Here is a 19,635-nt window from a genome sequence, read left to right on the forward strand (position 1 = left end):
GCCTGGTTTCAAGATTGGGATTACTACTTGGGACTTCCAATCCTCAGGGACTTCGCCGGACATGAAGAACAAATTGAAGAGTTTTAGAAGGTGGTCTTTGGAAGGGGGGCTCAATTTTTGGATGAAGCAATACGGGATTCCATCTTCTCCAGGTGAGCTGTTACGGAGACCGGTTAGAACCATGTCAAGTTCTGAGATAGAAAAGGGGTTGTCTAATGGAACTAGATGTGAAACGGAAGCTGGATTTATACACCTCTCTTCTGGGACAGATGGAGGGGCAAGTTTGTTTGCAAATTCCTCCAGCCAGGTAGATGGATCGCAAGATGATGAGGGATCGGACTTAAAAGATCCTCGAAATTTTTTGATATTTCTCCAAACCAGTGAAGATGGGGTTCTAGGATTAAGGCTTTCGCAAAATCCTTTCCATCCCTTCTTTTTTGTTTTGTTAAGAAGGCGTTTGGTTTGGGCAGAGATTTTTTTAAAAGAAGTAAAATCTGCTGTGAGTCCAGTCAAATTATACCTCCGTTCTGCATCGTCTCTCTCCTTAACTGCTGCAGTGCAGTCCGAATTCCACCAAGGTGGGGATGGTAATTTAGAACTAGAAGATTTTTTCTTAGGAATATGATTATCAGCTGCTTCTAGAATTATAGATTTAAACAAGGAATACTTTTCAAGGGGACTTATTGTATGATCTAATACTTTTAATTTTTCCTCAACTTGAGCTGAGTAATTGGGCCAATCAGCCTTATCAAGCTTATATTTTAAAAGAGGTTCCGGAGATGGAAGAGGAGATACTGAAGATGGCTTAGAAATTATTATAGGAAAGTGATCACTTCCGAAAGATTGATTTAGAACCTGATAGGAGAGCAGACTAGAAAGATTAGGAGAGCATGCAGACAGATCTAAGACCGACTTGGGGTTCTGCCCAGGGTATACTCGGTGAGTGGGAGTACCATCATTAATAATTATTACATTGATATCATCAAACAGGTCAATGAGAAATGAGGAGAAAATATCGCTGTATGAAGAACCCCAAGAGGTGTTATGGCAGTTAAAATCGCCTAAGATCAGGAGGGGATGAGGGACAGAAAAAAAGAGAGTAGAGAGATCAGGAATTAAATTTAAATTTGGATGAGGAATGTAAACAGATATAATATTTATACCCATGACGTTAGCTGCGACAGCGTTAATTTCATCGGAGTGGGGGGGAAGATGAATTTGTGTGAAGGGATATTTCCTATTAATCAGTAATGCACTACCTGCACGACCGTCATTGCGGTCATCTCGGAGGCATGAGAACCCAGAGATCTTAAAACGAGATCCAGGTCTCAGCCATGTCTCCGAAATGGCCGCAACGGTCACAGAGTGCTCGTTGATTATGTTGATCAAATCAGATTTTTTTTGATTTACACTACGACTATTCCACTGTAGGATATTGGCCATAGGGACCTTTGATTGAAGCTAGTTCTTTTCTGATGGCAGCAAGATGATGGGCAACGTTGTTCGGTATACAGTCGCTAATCATGGCGACCCAGTTCTGCATTAGAGCTAACATAAGTGACACACTATTGTCATTAGAGGGCTCGCTATCAAAGGGGGGAAGCGAAAGAGCGTGTCCATTTGGTAGTTGAGACGAGGGAGTAGAAATTATATTTTGATGTGCAACGCGGTCATAACCGGGGGACAGAGGAGTCCTTGGTCGAACGGGTCGGTATATAGTCTGGCGGCGGGATTGAGAAGCAATCGGTACGGCTTGTGAACCAGAGGGAGCCAAATCGGAAGAGAGAGAGTGACGAGGGGCTTCTGGAGCTACAGGGCTGAACATGGTGTTTGTAACATCAGAGTATGTTTTCCGAACGGTGGGAGTACGTGCCGCAGCCTCCTGATAAGAAATATTTTGCTCTGACATTAACAGTTTAATCGCCTTTTGTCTACCAAATTCTGGGCAGTTTTTATCTGTGGCAAGGTGGCGACCTGTGCAGAAAAGGCAGGAAATATGTTCCGGAGCAATGTTGCAGGTGTCACCGGGGTGTTTTTTGGCACATTTGTAGCACCGCGCATCTGATCTGCATTGTGTTTGAATGTGACCAAATCGCAGGCATTTCCGGCATTGAATAGTTGGCAGCACATATACTTCCACATTTAGTGATGTGTAGAATGCATAAATCTTAGATGGCAAATTTTGTCCTTCGACTGTGACAACCACAGATTGGGTCGGGACCCATGATGGTGGACTGCCTTCTTTGAGGACCTTGCGCTGAAGGCGGCGAGCTTTTAGAATTTTGCCAGTTCCCTCTTTTAAATCAGTAGCCGAGACAAATTCCTCCATTGACCATTCTACTGGGACTCCGCGAACAAGCCCCATGCGGGACACGTGGTATGACGGGATCGACGCTGTTAAGTTATTACGAGCTAAACAGGGGTTTTCAGTTAGCTTATTGGCAGCATCTGCCGATTTGCATTCGACCGCAACGCGATTACGACCAAGAGACTTGATGCCATCTTTTTTGATATCCGGAACACTGTCCTTTGCGAAAATTTGACCTATTCTGATGGGTTGGAGAGAGGACCCCGCATTAGGAGATTCAGTTACTCGTGAGATATGCACTATAAATGGGCCACTATCTTTAGTGTCGTACTTACGTGTTTCGTTATCAAGGTCGGGGTGTTTATATAAAGTGGAAATAGATGCATTGCTCATGTCACCCTGTGTTGGTCTTTTTTCATGTGGTTCACGGGACAAGTCGGTTGGTGTCAATTCCAGAGATTTAGCGTTTCTTTTCCTTGTTTGAGTGTCAATATCCATTGCTACAGAATCATTCGTCAAATCCGTGGAATTGCCACCACCGGGGTCCGGCGGCTTCTCCTTCTCATTCCCTGACATCACTGTGTTACTGACTCTCAGGCCAGGAGATTTGTATGTGTTACAGTTTAGAAATAACTAATGTTGTTAATAAACCGTCACCAAGTATACGTAAGGAAGGAAAGTTTTATTTATAAGGATAATAACCTAAAAACCGTACAGACTCACTCAATGCGCTTCTGTCCAGATTGAAACTTGCACTGCACTGCACATGCCATGCACATGCACAATTTGACAGCTGACAGCTCGATTGGATTGAGTCTATTTGAGTCAATTGGATTAATGCCAATGAATTCCATTAAATGATACGACTCTATTTCACCTTAATTTTAAAACGCGATAACTGCTTCATTTACGTCACACCATTGTCAAAATTGCTCTCAAATTCGAAACTTCATCTTCTTGATTACATGGATGGAAGTGATAATTTAAAAGGATAAAATCAATTTATATAGTAAATATTTAAATTAAAAAGGGATATAATGAAAGTGCTTAGTATGCTATCGAGATAACAAAGCAATTACATCAATATGAAAGTAAGGCTGAGTGAAACATCTTCACATTATCAATGCCAGTAATGGTTTCAAAATTATAGTTTTCATAACCGCTTTTCCCATTTTCATTTTCAGGAAGTAATGAGGAAAAGGAAGCGTCGTAAACGACACGTAATTTGTATGGCGTCAGACTTTTTCTTCCCCAACACTGGTGGCGTCGAGGAGCACATATTCAATTTGTCTCAGTGTTTGATTAAAGAGGGCCACAAAGTCATAGTGATTACTCATTCCTACGGAGAGCGCGTCGGCGTCCGCTACATGACCGGAGGACTCAAGGTTTACTACTTGCCTGTAAAGGTTATGTATGCTCAGTGCATACTTCCAACCATGATTTGTAATCTATCCCTCATCCGTTACATTCTCATCAGGGAAAGAATTGAAATAGTTCATGGACACTCTGCTTTTAGTGTTATGGGACATGAGGTATCTATTATAGGAAAATTGTTAGGTTTAAAAACAGTATTTACAGATCACAGTCTGTTTGGCTTTGCTGATACATCTGCAGTTTTAACTAATAAGTATTTGCAAATGTGTTTGTGCGAGTGTGACCATTGTATTTGTGTTTCACACACAGGAAAGGAAAACACAGTGCTAAGAGCCAAAGTTAAAGCCCACAAAGTGTCAGTTATTCCTAACGCTGTAGATACATATAACTTCACCCCAGACCCAAGCAAAAGGGATCCAAATATGATAACCATAGTCATAGTGTCAAGGATGGTGTACAGAAAGGGTGTAGATTTGATGGCAGCAGTGATAGCAGAAATGTGTCCCAGGTATCCTAAACTTAGATTTATTATTGGAGGTGATGGGCCCAAGATGTGGTTGCTGCAGGAAGTCAGGGAAAGAAAAGGTTTTCAAGACTGTGTCACATTACTGGGAAGCTTAAAACATTCTCAAGTTAGAGATGTACTTGTGAAAGGGGACATTTTCTTAAACACCTCACTTACAGAAGCATACTGTATGGCTATTGTGGAAGCTGCATCATGCGGGCTGAAAGTTGTCTCCACTAAAGTTGGAGGCATTCCAGAAGTATTACCGAGCAACATGATTTATCTCACTGAACCTAATGTTACTAGCCTTGTTGAAGGCATACAACTGGCTATGACTGACATAAAGACTGGTCAAGTTATTTGCCCTTTTGAGTGCAACAAGATGGTTAGAAACATGTACAATTGGATGGACATCACTAGGAGAACAGAGATAGTTTATGACAAAATATTACAAAACAGAAATAAGCCATTAGGAGAACAACTGAAGAGCTATCTTTCTTGTGGCGTGTGGCCATTCCTTTTAGTTATAAGTCTCATGTATTTATTACTTCAGTTAATAGAAAGGGTACATAAGAGAAAGCACATAGATATAGCTAGGGATTTAAAATTATAGTGAATTATATTATAAATAGTTAAAAACTAATTTTTTGGAATGATTTATTTATAATACTCAAAATAGTGGAAATTAATTATGATGACCCACTACCTAATAGTGGACACAATTGATAATTAAGTATAAAATAATAATTTCAATAAATAACAGTTGGACAAATAGCACTTTTGAACAATGATTGTTATTTATTTATAACATATTGCATCCATTAACATTATCTATATTTACTTTAGGTTATTCAACCAGAGACTGATTACAGCAAAGTATTAGGCTAGTTCACTGTTGATTCAGGCCCTGTGAAAAAAAAAATGTTTATTACAAAATAAGTCATACAGCCAAATACTTAGTACAGTACCAATAGTACTGGAATGTAAGTCATAGTCATATAATTCAAAAGGGTCAAAGGAAACTAGGGCTGCACCAAACTGTACAATTGTACATGAATGATGTTTATATTATTGTTTAATGTCATTCAAAGGGTAAGCAATAGTGCTTTAAGTACAATTACTGAAGCTATTTTATTTATTTTAATTGTGTACCTTGGCAAAATAATATTTATTTGTTTTACAAGGGGGCAAAGTTGTTGTTTAACCGCTCGTGCTAATATTGATACCCGAGCAAGCGAAAGATGCCAAAATTGAACCGCGAGCGTAGCGAGTGGTTCGAAAAATGGAATCTTGAGCGATGCGAGGGTTTCAAAGCACGAGGGTTAAACAAAATTTGCCCCAGAGTGAAACACAAAATTTTTCACCACACCAAACCGAAGCAAATATTAAATGTAAAATATCAAACAAAATCAAACCAAATGAAATCCAAATGAATGTTAATAAATATTTATCATCCAAAATCGTCGTTTAAAAGTCAATTCTACCAGCAAATATATTTAAACAACTCAAAATTTGCATTTGATTACTTTGCCTCACATGTGAATAAAATGCAACTTTGCTATCAGTTTTTAAAGTGCAAAGTAAGCCTTTCCGAGCTGGTGTGGTGAAAAATTATATTTTTATGAATCGTATTTTTATTTACATTCTTAGTAAAGTAAGCTAGTGTGCAGAGCAGACAGAATCTAATAACGATCATTAGCTAATTGAGGCTTGTGGCGCGTTTATTGTGAATAAGGGGGTTATAATCTAACAAGTGTATAGTAATCGTCAAGACATTTTTTTCAATCATAATCATACAAATCGGGGCAATCAAACTCATGCATTACATTACTTATCTGGGCTTATAAATTGAAGGTTAAAATATGTTTAGAGCCACATCCTTACACTTTGGCAGCCCTGGGCGGGTGCTTGGGCCGCACGCCGGCCTGCTTGAGCTGCAGCACGAGGCCGCGCAGGCGCGCCACGTCGCGGCCGCGGCGCGGGCCGAAGTCGCACAGCTCCGCCACGCGCGCCCACTCGCCGCCCTCCTCCACGCCGCTCTCCGACCCCTTGGCCAGCGCACGCTCCGCGTTCCTGTACCACATTCATCTGTTAACATTGCCGAATGAGCGGGCTGCCCACAAATAATATAGTGCCGTGATGAATGTTTCGTGCCTTTAATAGCAGACCTACGTAACCTTCTGCGGTAAACTTGTTAAAAACATTGGCGGTTATCTCAGGATTGGCCTTACGGGCAATATGAATGGGGCCCGTACGACAACGCGATCGGTTGATGAGTTCGCATCACGCGCACGATTGCCACGATTGATCGCGACTAGTTGCGATAGACTGCACGATTGGCTGGTATTCATGAGTGACACCGCTGAACTAGTACCATTTTTAGTGCCCGTAAGGCCCGTCCTGAGATATACGTCAATGGTTAAAAATTGATAGCAGTAATTAAAGTCGTTGTAAACAGTCACACTGCTGGGTCCAAGCTAATGTTCCACAAATATATTTCCACACCACTAAGACACAGAAAATAAGATCAGGTACTTATACTGTATAATATATTTTTGGCATAATAAATTATTAATAAAATGAGAGATCAAATCTCTTTTAATTAATTCACAATAATATTAATTTGTACAAATGCGCCTAAATCAATTGGATATAGGTATGTTATATTCAGTGCACTTCCATTCCTGATTTAAATTTATTAACGTATACCTTACACTATTTATTATTACTAATTATTAGAGTACACCCAACAACTGGATAAGTATACAATATTGCATGATATGAAATCAAAAATGGCACCAATTAATTAGTTTAAAAGTGAAGTGATTTGCATGATACCCGCAGTTATATTCATGAAACAGTAGTGATCACAAATATTTAAATACAATAAAGTACAAAATATTCCTTTACCAGATGTCCGAGCAACCATCATGATCATGACCATAAAAAAACATTGACTCTCTGTTGTCCAACACCAATAAAAACGGAAAACATTACAGAAGAGAAAGAAAACAGATTCTGCCATACATGTGTATGGTTGTCCACATTATTGGAAAAATGTATGGACAAGTAAGTCCCAACAACACCTCTTGTTAGCGTAGTTGTGGCTTAAATATACAATACTCACTTAGCGGACTCCCTGACAGCATTGGAAAGAAAACAGACAGATATTAAATAACTGGATTAAGGCATGCCAGGTCACAAGCATTCTACTAACTATAAGTAACTATTGGAGTAAATATGTGGGAACATTTGAATGAACAAAATACTTCATGACTCAGTGTAACTAAAACAAGGAAAATATAATCATTAGATACAAAATATACAAAATTTTGAGAAGTTTGGAGAAGAAGGCATATAATATGGACTTCAGACATAAAGTCTTTAAAAATGACTGGGATGAATTACGGAGAGCCTACCATTGAGAATTTGTGATCTGTTCTCTATTGCTCTTTTATATTTCGTTTGCAGTTTCATTATTTGCGGCAGGCCCTCTGGAACGGGATGAGTGATACTAAATCTGATATAAGTGCAAAACAGATAAAAGACTAGAGAATATTTAGAATACCACAATAAATTGGAATGTATGTAACTACCTGTTAGCTGCTTTGGTCTTGGCAATCTGCTCGTCGTGAGTCTTGTACCAGTCCTCAAGCTCTTTCTTTGCTATCTTAAGCATCTCCTCTTTTTTTCTTTCCTCTTCAGCATCTGTAAACAAAATTTTGCCATCATAATTATTTGAACTTGTCTCTTTCAATTTTTTATGTATGTATATAAAAATATTAACAATTTTATCTGAACTAGTCCTGCTTTAACAATCTCCATAGTACTCCATACCAAATTGGTTCAGCGGTTAGGCATGAAGCGCTAAAGACGTACAGGGCCCAGTTTTATAAAGTTACAAGTTACAGGTTACAAGAGTACAGGCTACAGGCACCTGTAATGCACTGTGAACGGCTACAGGTGTTTTATAAATACACATAAATAATTACAGTTGTAAAGAACCACGGTCAATCTCGATTACATGTGAAATCTACAGGTGTGAAGGACATCACTATTTAAAAAAAAAAACGTGTGTCATAGACAGCGAACTGATATACATGGAAGTATTCTGTCCGCTCAGTTATGACCCAACGTAAACTATTCGATTGTAGGCGGTGCTTACAAACTATTCGATTCGCAACTTCAGTTCGTCCGAGATGACAGTCAGTGACGGATGGCCAAATTGATTTATAAAAACAACGTTTTTTTGTAATTAAAAATGTCTTCATGTGTCGTGAAGTGGTGCAGAAGTTATTTTAGTTCATACCAAGGATAGTGGAATCACTTTTCACTTGTAGTAAACAGATAACTTCAGTAAAATTTGGAATAAACATGACGATTTGTTTTCAATACTACCGTGCTAAGCTAAAACGTAACAACTGCATACGACTTTCATAACAACATACGACTTTTTAAATTGCGAGGATAATAGGGATGGTGTTATGCCAAATGAAGTAGACTATTTTATTAACTTGTACTTGGTTTAGGTATTTTCTATATAATTATAAATGTAGTAGGTAATGAATTCTTTCTTACAGATTTGTATTTTCCTTTTTTATTTCATGAGACGGAGCTGTAAAAAAACTACCTCATTCTTTTAAATTCATAATCAAATTTGATATTATCATTTTACATTACTTTCCATTCAGATTCCCACAAGATGCTATTCGCAGAGAACTATGGAAAAAAGCTGTCCAATTATAGAGACATGAAATTAAGTGGATGCCTGGAAAGATATCTAGAATATGTTCTATTCATGAGATATAACTCGTGGGATAATCATACCCGGTATCCTATATGTAGATACACTTCCACTGAATTAATTTAACAAATACACACATTATCTGAAAATGTTGATCATTCGAATCCACCCTCTACCTTCACATATATGTAGGTTCTCTCTCAAGCCATTTCCGTCAGTATAAAAGAGCGGCAAATTTAGAAAATGTAAGCGCGCGAATGGTTGTGGTCCCATACAAAATTTTAATTTTGCACCTTTTTCTACTGACAAACTTGCTTGACCGGCTATATACATATAAAATATTTCCATTGGAACTGAAAGTGGGGATTTATTGTGACTCCGCCTATTCAAATATTTTTGACCCGATTCGTGTACCCATGTAAATTTTGCAGGCTGTAGCCAGTCCGAATTCTAAGATCAAGTTTACCATACATTTACAATGGCGTACTTGATCTTAGAAAAACGGACAGACTATACCTGAACGTGACTTCGCACTGCCATACAAATTTATAATAAAATATACAAAATACTTATTATAGCGGAATACATTTATACAACAATGATATATTTACTTATGTTGAGTTAGTCTGTCATTTCATAACAACATTTTAACTAGTTATCTTTTAATCTGCATTAAATTATAATACGTGAATTATTTAACTGGTTTTTCAATGTATGGCATAAACCTATCCCTGTCCAAGTCATATTCTAATCAAATGTGAACCGCAAACTCTCAGCGGCCAGTACGTACAGCAAGAAGGTTATTAGCGGATTAATGTCGCTGATTGGTAGTTATTGACATTATATGCATTTCATCTACACTTAGCTATGTACCATTAGTGTAATAAAGATGACTATTATTTTGTTTACCAGCTTTGATTACAGGCTCTGTAAACGCGTCGTCTTATTTAAATGTAGGCGTAATTTTGTATGTGTGCTAATTTGGCCCAGGAATTTGAACGGTAATGTTCCTAAAGTCGGTTTCCATACTAAATATATGCGTTCACTGGTCATAGATACTCTGTTCTCTACTAAATTATGTGCACATTATGTGTTTTTGTTTGCTGTAAAATATTAATTACTGGAAAAATGGCCAGAAATGAAGGAAAAATCGAGTGGTTGAGAGCGGCGTTCCATGCCAAGGATATACTTTTTGGGCCGTTTTCAGATTCAGATTAAGTTAGATTTAATGAAATATTTACGTAATAAGTAAATAACATGTAAATAACTAACACTCTTTCACATTCTTACATTAAAATGTATCGTTTCGGTAGCGGCTTAAAGATAAATACGGTGTGTATCGAAAATTATGAATAGTACACTTTACCATAATGTGAATGCACTATAAAGCTTGAACACGCCAAAACGTGGGCACATAAAATTACAAATAAATAGAAAATAAAGGTCTAATGGAGCGAAATATATATTGAATATAATTGAAAATATTATAGTTTATCATGCTAATATACTAGACTATCATTTCAACCTCAGGATTTGACATGTCACAGACTTCGTGATGACCAGGACACAGGCACTTTGCACGACATGATTACTGTATGCTTAAGTAGTCCAAGCCAGAGTTATTTGCGGATAAGTTGATAATATAACTTTAACGGGTGTCTTTTTCAAATATTCATTGATATGGGCCCAGTCCATTGTAACGGTTTGCTTAAAACCTCGTTTGCGCTAAGCGTTTTGTGCTGGCCGGTTGTAAAAAAAAATTAAAACATTTTTAAATAGTTTTCTGGAATCTGTCACTTGAAGAAAATTGATGAACATTTACGACAATTTCTTGCAAATAAGATACTAAATATCTCTAAAATAATATAATTTACCTAAATTAATCTATCTAGATCGTGCCTTATTGGTATTATGCTGTGTACATTTCCCCGGATCGGGTAAGTGTTGTGAATCTTTAATTTAAGTTACTACTAGGAATAATTTTACGTTGTATTCTTTTATACTGTTAACTAATCTGTTATTTTCTGACTGCTTCATCCGTGAACACTAAAATAATGCTGAAAGGTTAACTTTCCTGATATTTCTTTCCTTGTGGGCCGGATGTAGCAGTCACTGTTGTGTGCATATTCTAATATGACCAATATCACTAGGGATCAAGTCTGGGATTGAAATTACCTGCACCCTGCCTGAAACCCTCTATTCTGCACTACCCCGGGTTGCGCTATGCGCAAGCTCTGTATCCCGGAAGGTTTCCGTTCCGAGCTGAGGATCCTGAACCACAGCGGGAAGCCATCCTAGTCTACTCTGGACCAACTGGGACTCCTGCGCTGTACCGCGGAGCCATCTACAACGGCCCGCCTACGATGTAGAGTTCCAGGAAAGTGCCTCCTTTTAAGGACTTGTTTCTATATTTCTATCTCTGTGTCAGCTCAGTTTTACGGACTCACGACCCTAGCTAACTTCCTGTAATTTTAATTAATATTAAATACCTTTTCTAAATTAAACTTGCATTTCTAACCTATCTATCCCTATCTACATGTGACGCTAAACGTCACATTAGCGCCCAACGTGCAATAGTCTAAAGCTTTCAATGATAAACCTGGAACTTTAAACGTCACATTGGCGCCCATACTAGGTTTAACTGAGCTGAGCACTACCGAAACAGGTCCTTAGCATTTTATTTTTAGTTTTCACTGATGTTCATTACTATCATTAGTCATTCTAGTTTCTATACAGTCATATCTACCTAGTTTAAGTTTGTTTTGAGCAGTTCCTTGGTACGTGGTTATATTTATCTGTTCATTTTTGTTTTTTCTTACTATAAAGTAGCTTCACTTTCCTAACAAATTTGTAAGCCACGTACTACGAAACTAAAACTGTTTTTTCTACCTGTGTAAACCTTTGTAAAACCTGAGTAATCACAACACTCACCTAATTCGTCTGATTTGATCATGGCGTATCCTATTAAATTTCTATCTCTGCAAAAGGCCGAATTAGAATACGAGGTTATTCTAAGGGGTGGTTCAGCTGGCTTAGTACAAGATCTTCGGAGCCAGATTGTAAAATTGAATATACCTCCTGAGGATATTTTAGAATCTCATTTAGAGCCTGCGATTGATCTAAATGGTGTCAAGGATAGCCTTTCTGAGTCTCAGACTATGCTGTCATCCTTAAAGTGTTAAAATTAATTTCTTCCCTTATTGCTATATATCTCTACGTCTATAATCTAATTCCCTAAAACTACCCTCATGGAACTCATACTAACTAAACCGCTATCATGTTCTTTAAATTTTCTAATTATTAGGTACAAATTAATTTTTTATTAACCCCTACCGGTTAACGAACTTCTACAAAGTTCGAAAAATTAATTTGCTTTTAACCCCTACCGGTTAATGAGCTGTTTGCCTATTATATTAGAACATAAGACTTCTACAAAGTTTTATGATAAAGAATAGTATGCGTGAATAACTTGGATACTGAGGTTTAGAGTTAGACGAATTTAACATCTATTAATAGTTATATGAGAGTATTTTATACTAGCTTAAGTAAAATACTCAGTCTGTATGGACGCAAAAACACTTTTCTGTAGTGTTTATTGCTTGTTTGTCTGCGTGTTGTATGTATGAAGAGGTATCTTGTGATTGAAGCCTGATTGATAACTTGTATTTCTATTAAGTAAAATAGAGACTTATAGCAGCGGATTTTCTTAGCAAAAATCCTAACCTAAAAAGGGGGGTATGTAACGGTTTGCTTAAAACCTCGTTTGCGCTAAGCGTTTTGTGCTGGCCGGTTGTAAAAAAAAATTAAAACATTTTTAAATAGTTTTCTGGAATCTGTCACTTGAAGAAAATTGATGAACATTTACGACAATTTCTTGCAAATAAGATACTAAATATCTCTAAAATAATATAATTTACCTAAATTAATCTATCTAGATCGTGCCTTATTGGTATTATGCTGTGTACATTTCCCCGGATCGGGTAAGTGTTGTGAATCTTTAATTTAAGTTACTACTAGGAATAATTTTACGTTGTATTCTTTTATACTGTTAACTAATCTGTTATTTTCTGACTGCTTCATCCGTGAACACTAAAATAATGCTGAAAGGTTAACTTTCCTGATATTTCTTTCCTTGTGGGCCGGATGTAGCAGTCACTGTTGTGTGCATATTCTAATATGACCAATATCACTAGGGATCAAGTCTGGGATTGAAATTACCTGCACCCTGCCTGAAACCCTCTATTCTGCACTACCCCGGGTTGCGCTATGCGCAAGCTCTGTATCCCGGAAGGTTTCCGTTCCGAGCTGAGGATCCTGAACCACAGCGGGAAGCCATCCTAGTCTACTCTGGACCAACTGGGACTCCTGCGCTGTACCGCGGAGCCATCTACAACGGCCCGCCTACGATGTAGAGTTCCAGGAAAGTGCCTCCTTTTAAGGACTTGTTTCTATATTTCTATCTCTGTGTCAGCTCAGTTTTACGGACTCACGACCCTAGCTAACTTCCTGTAATTTTAATTAATATTAAATACCTTTTCTAAATTAAACTTGCATTTCTAACCTATCTATCCCTATCTACATGTGACGTTAAACGTCACACCATTGCCATCCGCCTTCATTTATTACCATCCGCCAAAAGTACCCTTTTGGCATTGTCAGCATGTCCATCATGTTAATACCCCTTCGTCACTGTTATAGTGTAATGACAACACGATGAATGCTACCAAAATAGTAACTGTGAGCTGTGGCTTCTTTAAAATAGGTTTAGGTCATTTTCGCAAATGTTTCTTGCATACATTTCTATAGTCAATGTCCCTTATGCGAATCAATTAACGGCGTCGCTTGATGCAATCACAAGTAGCTGGCTCAACCAATAAATAATGGGGATACTTAGCATTATTTTTATCTTGCAATCTTCGGGAATGTATTAGCAACTCATACAAGTCAAACTTTTTATTTTGTGTATTGCTTGAAGTATGTATTTCTATAGAACCATCGTCTAACACCTAACACGCTCAAATACGTTAAAAATGATCAAACGTTTTAATATCCTACATTTTGCATACAAATTTCATTTAGCACCACTATTTTGGGAGCAGATAAGCTCTTGCTAGCTCTTAATTTAACTTGACTTCTCTTTTTGTACATAAATTTGAGATATTTGTACGTTTTTTGCAACATAAGAAAAATTTGGTTTCGGTCTTTATGTAAGAACGCTGTATTTTCCTAGTTTCTTTTTTTTTCTCATTTGTATCTCGTGTTATTCTGCTTTCTGGTTGTCTTTCCATTCATTGACGTCTCCGCAACATTTCAAAAACACAAAAACTAATCGATCCTCGATATATTAACATTTTCACAAGGTTCTTTAGCCTAATCGACTTTTCCAATTCTATTGGTGCAAAGTGATTTCGCTCAGTTATTGTTTAAAGCTCGTTATCATGAAAACGAATCATACAATTGACAACTATTGTGGTATCATATATTCCTCATACTATAGCGATTTTAATTTAAGTAAAGTAATAAAATTTAACCACCCTTTCCAAAATGTATAAGCAAAAATGTGTGCCCACGTTTTGGCGTGTTCAAGCTTTACTTATATAAAGAGACGAATGCTAATAAATCAACGACAAATATCGGTAATAATCTCTTTCCATTTCCTAGTAGATAAAATAAAACGAATCGTCAATAAAATCAATATCAAACATATTGTCACTTTATTTCCTATTTACTATATATTTCAGATACATTAACAAAAACTGATAAGGTCAGTGCATGGAAAAGTATGCATGCCCTGGCACAATCGTTGGCGTTGGTGCTTAACAATAAAGAGTAAAGTTTAAAATCTCTCAGAAAGCGAGTCTACAAGTAACTGCTGTTGTGCTGTTACAGGACTCAAGACGTATGTAAGTTTTTGTTACAAGTGTACCAATCTACACTTGTAATTTACAATTTTTTTATAAAACGCCTGTTCGATTATGAGTTTAAAACTATAAAACTCCCGTATTTTCGTCTATGGTTGAGCTACAGGCACTTGTACCTGTAACCTGTAAAATTGTAACACAGTACTTTTATAAAACGCAAATTGTAAAAAACGGAGCAAGTGTTGCCAGTAAACGCCTGTAAACTTGTAACTTGTAACTTTATAAAACTGGGCCCAGAAGGTTCACTCTCTAACAAAATGTGTCTATTACGACAGACTACTACTACTGCGAGACACCAGAATTGGCGTGGGCCGCATGTACTTGCAGCGACTCGACGAAATCGCAGAGTGAGGCATGCCTAGTATTAGTGAGTTGAAAGTTCAAGCTGACCTTTCTCTTCAAGCCTGAGCTTCTGTTCCTCGCGCCACAGCCTTATCTTCTCCGGTTCCTCTCGCTCCTGTCTGAACACCGATGGCGCGGGGTCTTCCTCCAGCATACCATTTGCTTCTAGTGTGGCTGTGCTCGGTATTTCTTGAAATAAATACAGAATTTTATTGAACACTGACTTTGCTTAATACATTCAACTCATCTATTGTTGCCTTGTCTGTCTCATAATGTTTTTGGAAGGGATTTATGCAAAAATTTCAGGTGAAAAAAAATAATAAATTAAAATAAGGTAGGATACGTGTACTGAAAAATGCAATAGTAAAGATTATTCAGTGAAGATTTCGCACATATGAATAGATAGGTATAAGTCTACATTTATTAACTTAATACTTACGGACAAAATCATCACCCAAATCACTGGAAGGCGCAGGTACAACAGGGGGCGGAGCACTGGTTTCCAGCTCATCCTCTAACCCCGCAAGTTGATCTTGTTCGCGGGCCAGAAACTCTGCCGCAGGATCTACTTCAGGCTGAACGAAACTATCACCAAAATCATCCATATTGAATAAAAATACTAATTGGAATAAATTCAACGGAGTGAACAAAAAACGTCGATTACTAATACAAGTAATACAACTATAGACAAGATAGAATTATATGAAAATGACATCGACATTTTAATTATAGGCTGTATGCAATATTAGCTCTTATTTTTTCTAGCTTAAAGGTTTGAACCTCATATCAAGAGAAAGCGATTGTTTTTACGTATGGCAACATTAATAGTTAAGGGGTAGTCATCTCCACGTCATCTCAATAAAAAGGGGGTTATTGTATGTGGCATGCGTCTAATAAGACAAGCATTGAATGAGCGGCTTTATAGATTCAAAATACACCCTAGCCTAGTTTATGGTAATGTTTGACAGTAATGACAGCAAGTTAACCTTAAATCTAAGTGATATTGTTGTTTAGGTGTATAAAATATAGTATTTATATCTGAAACCGTACAAAATGAATTTGTGCTTGAGAACAAAATTAGCCAGGCCTAATTTCATAAGTTCCCTATTCCGTTTCTCCACAACAACACCGGAAGTTATAGAACAGAATGAGCAAGTCCTCATCGACGATGCCGATGATGTGCAGGCTCGGGAAGCGGAGATCGAGAAGAAAAGGAACGTGTCCCGGTTGACTCCGGCGCATTACAATATAATGAACGACCGGCGGCCTTACGAAAAGCCTTACACCTCTACTCATCTCACTGTTAAGTACAACCGAAAACTGTATGGGAAATATGGTATTGCAAGTGGCGTCAATCCAAGTAAGTCCCCGATTTATTGGTAGCTTATTTTGTAATCTGTCAAATCAGAGACCATTATATTTGAACACAAGATTTTCTTATTTGTGTTATTTCAGACACAAATATTACACAATGGATATTATCCCAAATAATTTAAATAAATCTACAACTTTTGTAAAACTCAGCCTCACTGTGCAGAGGCGGTACGCGGCCAGTGTCCTGGGAACAATGCCTGAGGCTAATTTAGGTTTAGACTTATGATCATTTGTTTGATCTGTGTTTTAATAAATTTTAAAATAAAATAATAAACAACTTTTTTTATTTAAAATACAATACAAATGTTTTATTTCGGAAATAAGATTATAACAATATTACATTTATGCTGGCCCCCACACTAGGCATAGCCTGTCCTGCAGTGGACATAAAAGACATTTCAATTTTCAGGTATATGTTGGCCTACAAATAAGGAAATAAAAGAAAGGCAGGAATTTGAAGCTGTTGCTTTCCCATTTACCATAAAAGAGATGATGGAGACTGCAGCACAGAAAAGAAAAGAAGAGAGACTAAAAATTGAACAGAGAGAGAATGAGATAGCAGCTAAAATGGAAAAGCTGGCACAGTGGAAGAAGGATTTGAAAAATAAGATGGCTAAGAAGATTGCAGAGGCTGAAGCAGCTAAGGTAAGTTATGATTATGGCAAAATTCTGTTTAAAATAATTGATATAGTTTCTTTAAAATGAATAACCAGGGTATAGTTGCCTTCAGATATATATCGGAGTGGCCAACATGCTCGCAAATATCTGAATACGGCTCTACTTAATGAGCTATCACATTCTGTAATTGCAATTGTTAATTTGAAATTAAATTCCTTTTTGCCCTACACTAGTACACATGCAGTTACTGATGTTATAAGGTGCAGTTACCAACTGTCAGGAGGAGGAACTACATAAAAATGGTTAACAAACACATATTTTGTATAAAACAATTACATTGATTATTTCTGAAAGTATACTTCTGAGGGAGTTGTGCCCATACTAAAAAATAATCAGGAGAGCCAAATTAACAACATACTAAAATTTCGTGAGATTTACAGCTTGGCAAAAAAGAGTAGATATGGAACTAATTTTTTTTTGCTCTTACAACACTGTTTAATATGTCAGTTGTTAGTATCTATGTTGTCAACAGTGTTGGTTTATTTTCGTATTTATTGTATTGTTTAAATTTATCGTCAGTAAACTGTTGTTATTGTGGCAAATGATGAACAGGACGATCCGAAGTGGCACCCGCCAGGTTATTTATAACGTTTACAGGCGGTGTCTGGCAGAATTTGAAGCCAAAACCTTGTTGTCGGAACTGGACAATGTTTACCAAAGAACGGCTGAGATGACAGGTTTGTAATGATTTTAGAATACTAAAAATGGTGAACTCTGGCGTAATTTACAAAATCCCCATGTTTTTCAAGTTTTAATAACTGTTTTCTTGAAAATTCAATCAATCCCAAAGGTTATGTTTTTAAGGTTATGTGTAATATGTTAACAAACCAACCAACTTGGTACTTGCGATTTGCGATATATTTTTATAATGTAAATTATATTAAATATGTGACTATTATAACTGTATTAACTAGAAATTATAATTAACTCTTCTTTATATTTATTCAATCAGGTAAACTACTGTAAGGAGAATTGTATTAGAAGATGACCTTAACAATGCTGTGTTTGCAACGCCTGGAAAACGCCGGAAGGGGCGTCCAAAAAAGGAACTGGACAATTTCGACCTGTGTGCCATTAGGCAAAAGGTTCAATTTTTTGATGGGCTTTGATGGTAGCCGGGGAACACCTGAGAATACTACTTCATGCTCTTCTGTTCAATCTTGCTGCATCACGATAACGCCACTTCACATAAGTCCCTCAGAACAAAGGCGTTTATTGAGAAAGCTGGGATAGAAACCTTACCACTTCCACCCTACAGTCCTGACTTAGCTCCCTGCGATTTCTTTTTGTATCCGGTGGTGAAAGAAAAAATAACGGAAGTTTTTTTCAAGTGCTGAAGAAGCCGTGGCTGCATATGAAGAAGCAATTTCGGACCTATCTGATGAAGACTGGCAAAAGTGCTTCCAAAGTTGGTTCAGACGAATGGAAATTTGTATAGAGTAATGGAGAGTATTTTGAAAAAATGTAAAATAAATAATACTAATATCTTCAATAGCTTTTTTTATGTCAAAATTTATTGAGTGACCTACGTAAATGATCATATTAGATTGATAACTGTTAGATATAATTTGTGGCTACTTATTTTTAAAATGTGTTTTTCAATTAAAAGACGCATCAATATTGTTTACCTTATTTCTAATGCTAACAAAAACGAACATTACAAAAACTCAAAATTTGTATTTCCAGTACCTACCTGCTGATGAGAGTGGAGTCCACTTTCTTGACTTACCTATATTATCCAAAATCGGTTCCGACGTTGTCAAATATGGGGTGTGTGCAAATTTGGCATTCGAATAACCAATAGTCATAACTTTTGGGAAGAGTCGATACAAACAAGAACATTAAATCTGTCCATGGCCCAAGTATCAATATCTCTAGGTCGTACTATTTGTGTTGCCATGTAAGCGACAGTGGCGCCCCTATTAATTTCTACTCTTTTTTGCCAGGCTGTAACTGAAACCACTTTTTCCCTATGTTTGCTGCACGGTCCTTTCCACACAGTTACACACATAATGTATGAAATTACCACTTGAGAACATTATATTTTGTTATACAGGCCAAGAAAGAGCGCCTAGTAGAAGAAGTCCGAAGGCATTTCGGTTTTAAGTTGGACCCTCGTGACGAGCGCTTCCAGGAGATGCTAGCCAAGAGGGAGAAAGAACAGAAGAAGGCGGAGAGGCTAGCCAAGAAAGAGGCCAAGGAGCAGATGATGATAGCCAAGCTGCAGCAAACCAATGCTAAGATTACGGATTTTAAGTAGATCATTTCATTGTTTTTTAGATTATTAAATTATGATATAGTTACAATTTAAATTGTTTTTGCTTGCACTTGTATTGCATGTGCTATCAAAATCGTTGCAGACTTGTCTTGGTCTAACTCAATGGTCCAA

General features: G+C 37.2%; 3 protein-coding genes across 4 annotated transcripts; 2 read left to right on the forward strand and 1 right to left on the reverse strand.

The window, feature by feature from the left end:
- The first annotated feature begins 3,247 nt into the window (after positions 1-3,247).
- On the forward strand, positions 3,248-5,097 carry LOC134666789 (phosphatidylinositol N-acetylglucosaminyltransferase subunit A). The gene is made up of 2 exons (XM_063524085.1): positions 3,248-3,399; positions 3,493-5,097. Exons 1-2 carry the CDS (start codon positions 3,394-3,396, stop codon positions 4,798-4,800), a joined length of 1,314 nt encoding a protein of 437 aa, XP_063380155.1. The 5' UTR covers positions 3,248-3,393; the 3' UTR covers positions 4,801-5,097.
- Positions 4,966-15,879, reverse strand: LOC134666819 (clathrin light chain). Of its 2 annotated transcripts, XM_063524134.1 has the most exons (6): positions 15,634-15,879; positions 15,243-15,383; positions 7,784-7,895; positions 7,315-7,326; positions 6,072-6,260; positions 4,966-5,094 (listed from the first exon to the last, which is right to left on the reverse strand). In XM_063524134.1, the coding sequence occupies exons 1-6, from the start codon at positions 15,797-15,799 to the stop codon at positions 5,088-5,090; spliced, it is 627 nt and encodes a 208-aa protein (XP_063380204.1). In that variant the 5' UTR covers positions 15,800-15,879; the 3' UTR covers positions 4,966-5,087. The 2 variants fall into 2 exon arrangements, with proteins under 2 accessions (XP_063380204.1, XP_063380205.1); XM_063524135.1 differs by lacking the exon at positions 7,315-7,326.
- A 299-nt stretch (positions 15,880-16,178) lies between these two features.
- LOC134666705 (large ribosomal subunit protein mL64) lies at positions 16,179-19,558 on the forward strand. The gene is made up of 3 exons (XM_063523942.1): positions 16,179-16,554; positions 16,978-17,213; positions 19,303-19,558. Exons 1-3 carry the CDS (start codon positions 16,248-16,250, stop codon positions 19,504-19,506), a joined length of 747 nt encoding a protein of 248 aa, XP_063380012.1. The 5' UTR covers positions 16,179-16,247; the 3' UTR covers positions 19,507-19,558.
- Positions 19,559-19,635: the final 77 nt, after the last annotated feature.

Source organism: Cydia fagiglandana, chromosome 8 (assembly GCF_963556715.1).
Source record: "Cydia fagiglandana chromosome 8, ilCydFagi1.1, whole genome shotgun sequence".
Lineage (NCBI taxonomy): Eukaryota > Metazoa > Arthropoda > Insecta > Lepidoptera > Tortricidae > Cydia > Cydia fagiglandana.

Bases quoted from the DNA above. Each gene is read 5' to 3' on its own strand.
- LOC134666819 (XM_063524134.1), bottom strand. From the start codon at position 15,799: ATGGATGATTTTGGTGATAGTTTCGTTCAGCCTGAAGTAGATCCTGCG. The intron at 15,384-15,633 runs GTAAGTATTAAG...ATTTATTTCAAG, and splicing joins TTTGGGTGATGATTTTGTCC to AAATACCGAGCACAGCCACA. The intron at 7,896-15,242 runs GTCAGCTTGAAC...TTTTGTTTACAG, and splicing joins GCTCAGGCTTGAAGAGAAAG to ATGCTGAAGAGGAAAGAAAA.
- LOC134666705 (XM_063523942.1), top strand. From the start codon at position 16,248: ATGAATTTGTGCTTGAGAACAAAATTAGCCAGGCCTAATTTCATAAGT. The intron at 16,555-16,977 runs GTAAGTCCCCGA...TTCAATTTTCAG, and splicing joins TGCAAGTGGCGTCAATCCAA to GTATATGTTGGCCTACAAAT. The intron at 17,214-19,302 runs GTAAGTTATGAT...TTTGTTATACAG, and splicing joins CAGAGGCTGAAGCAGCTAAG to GCCAAGAAAGAGCGCCTAGT.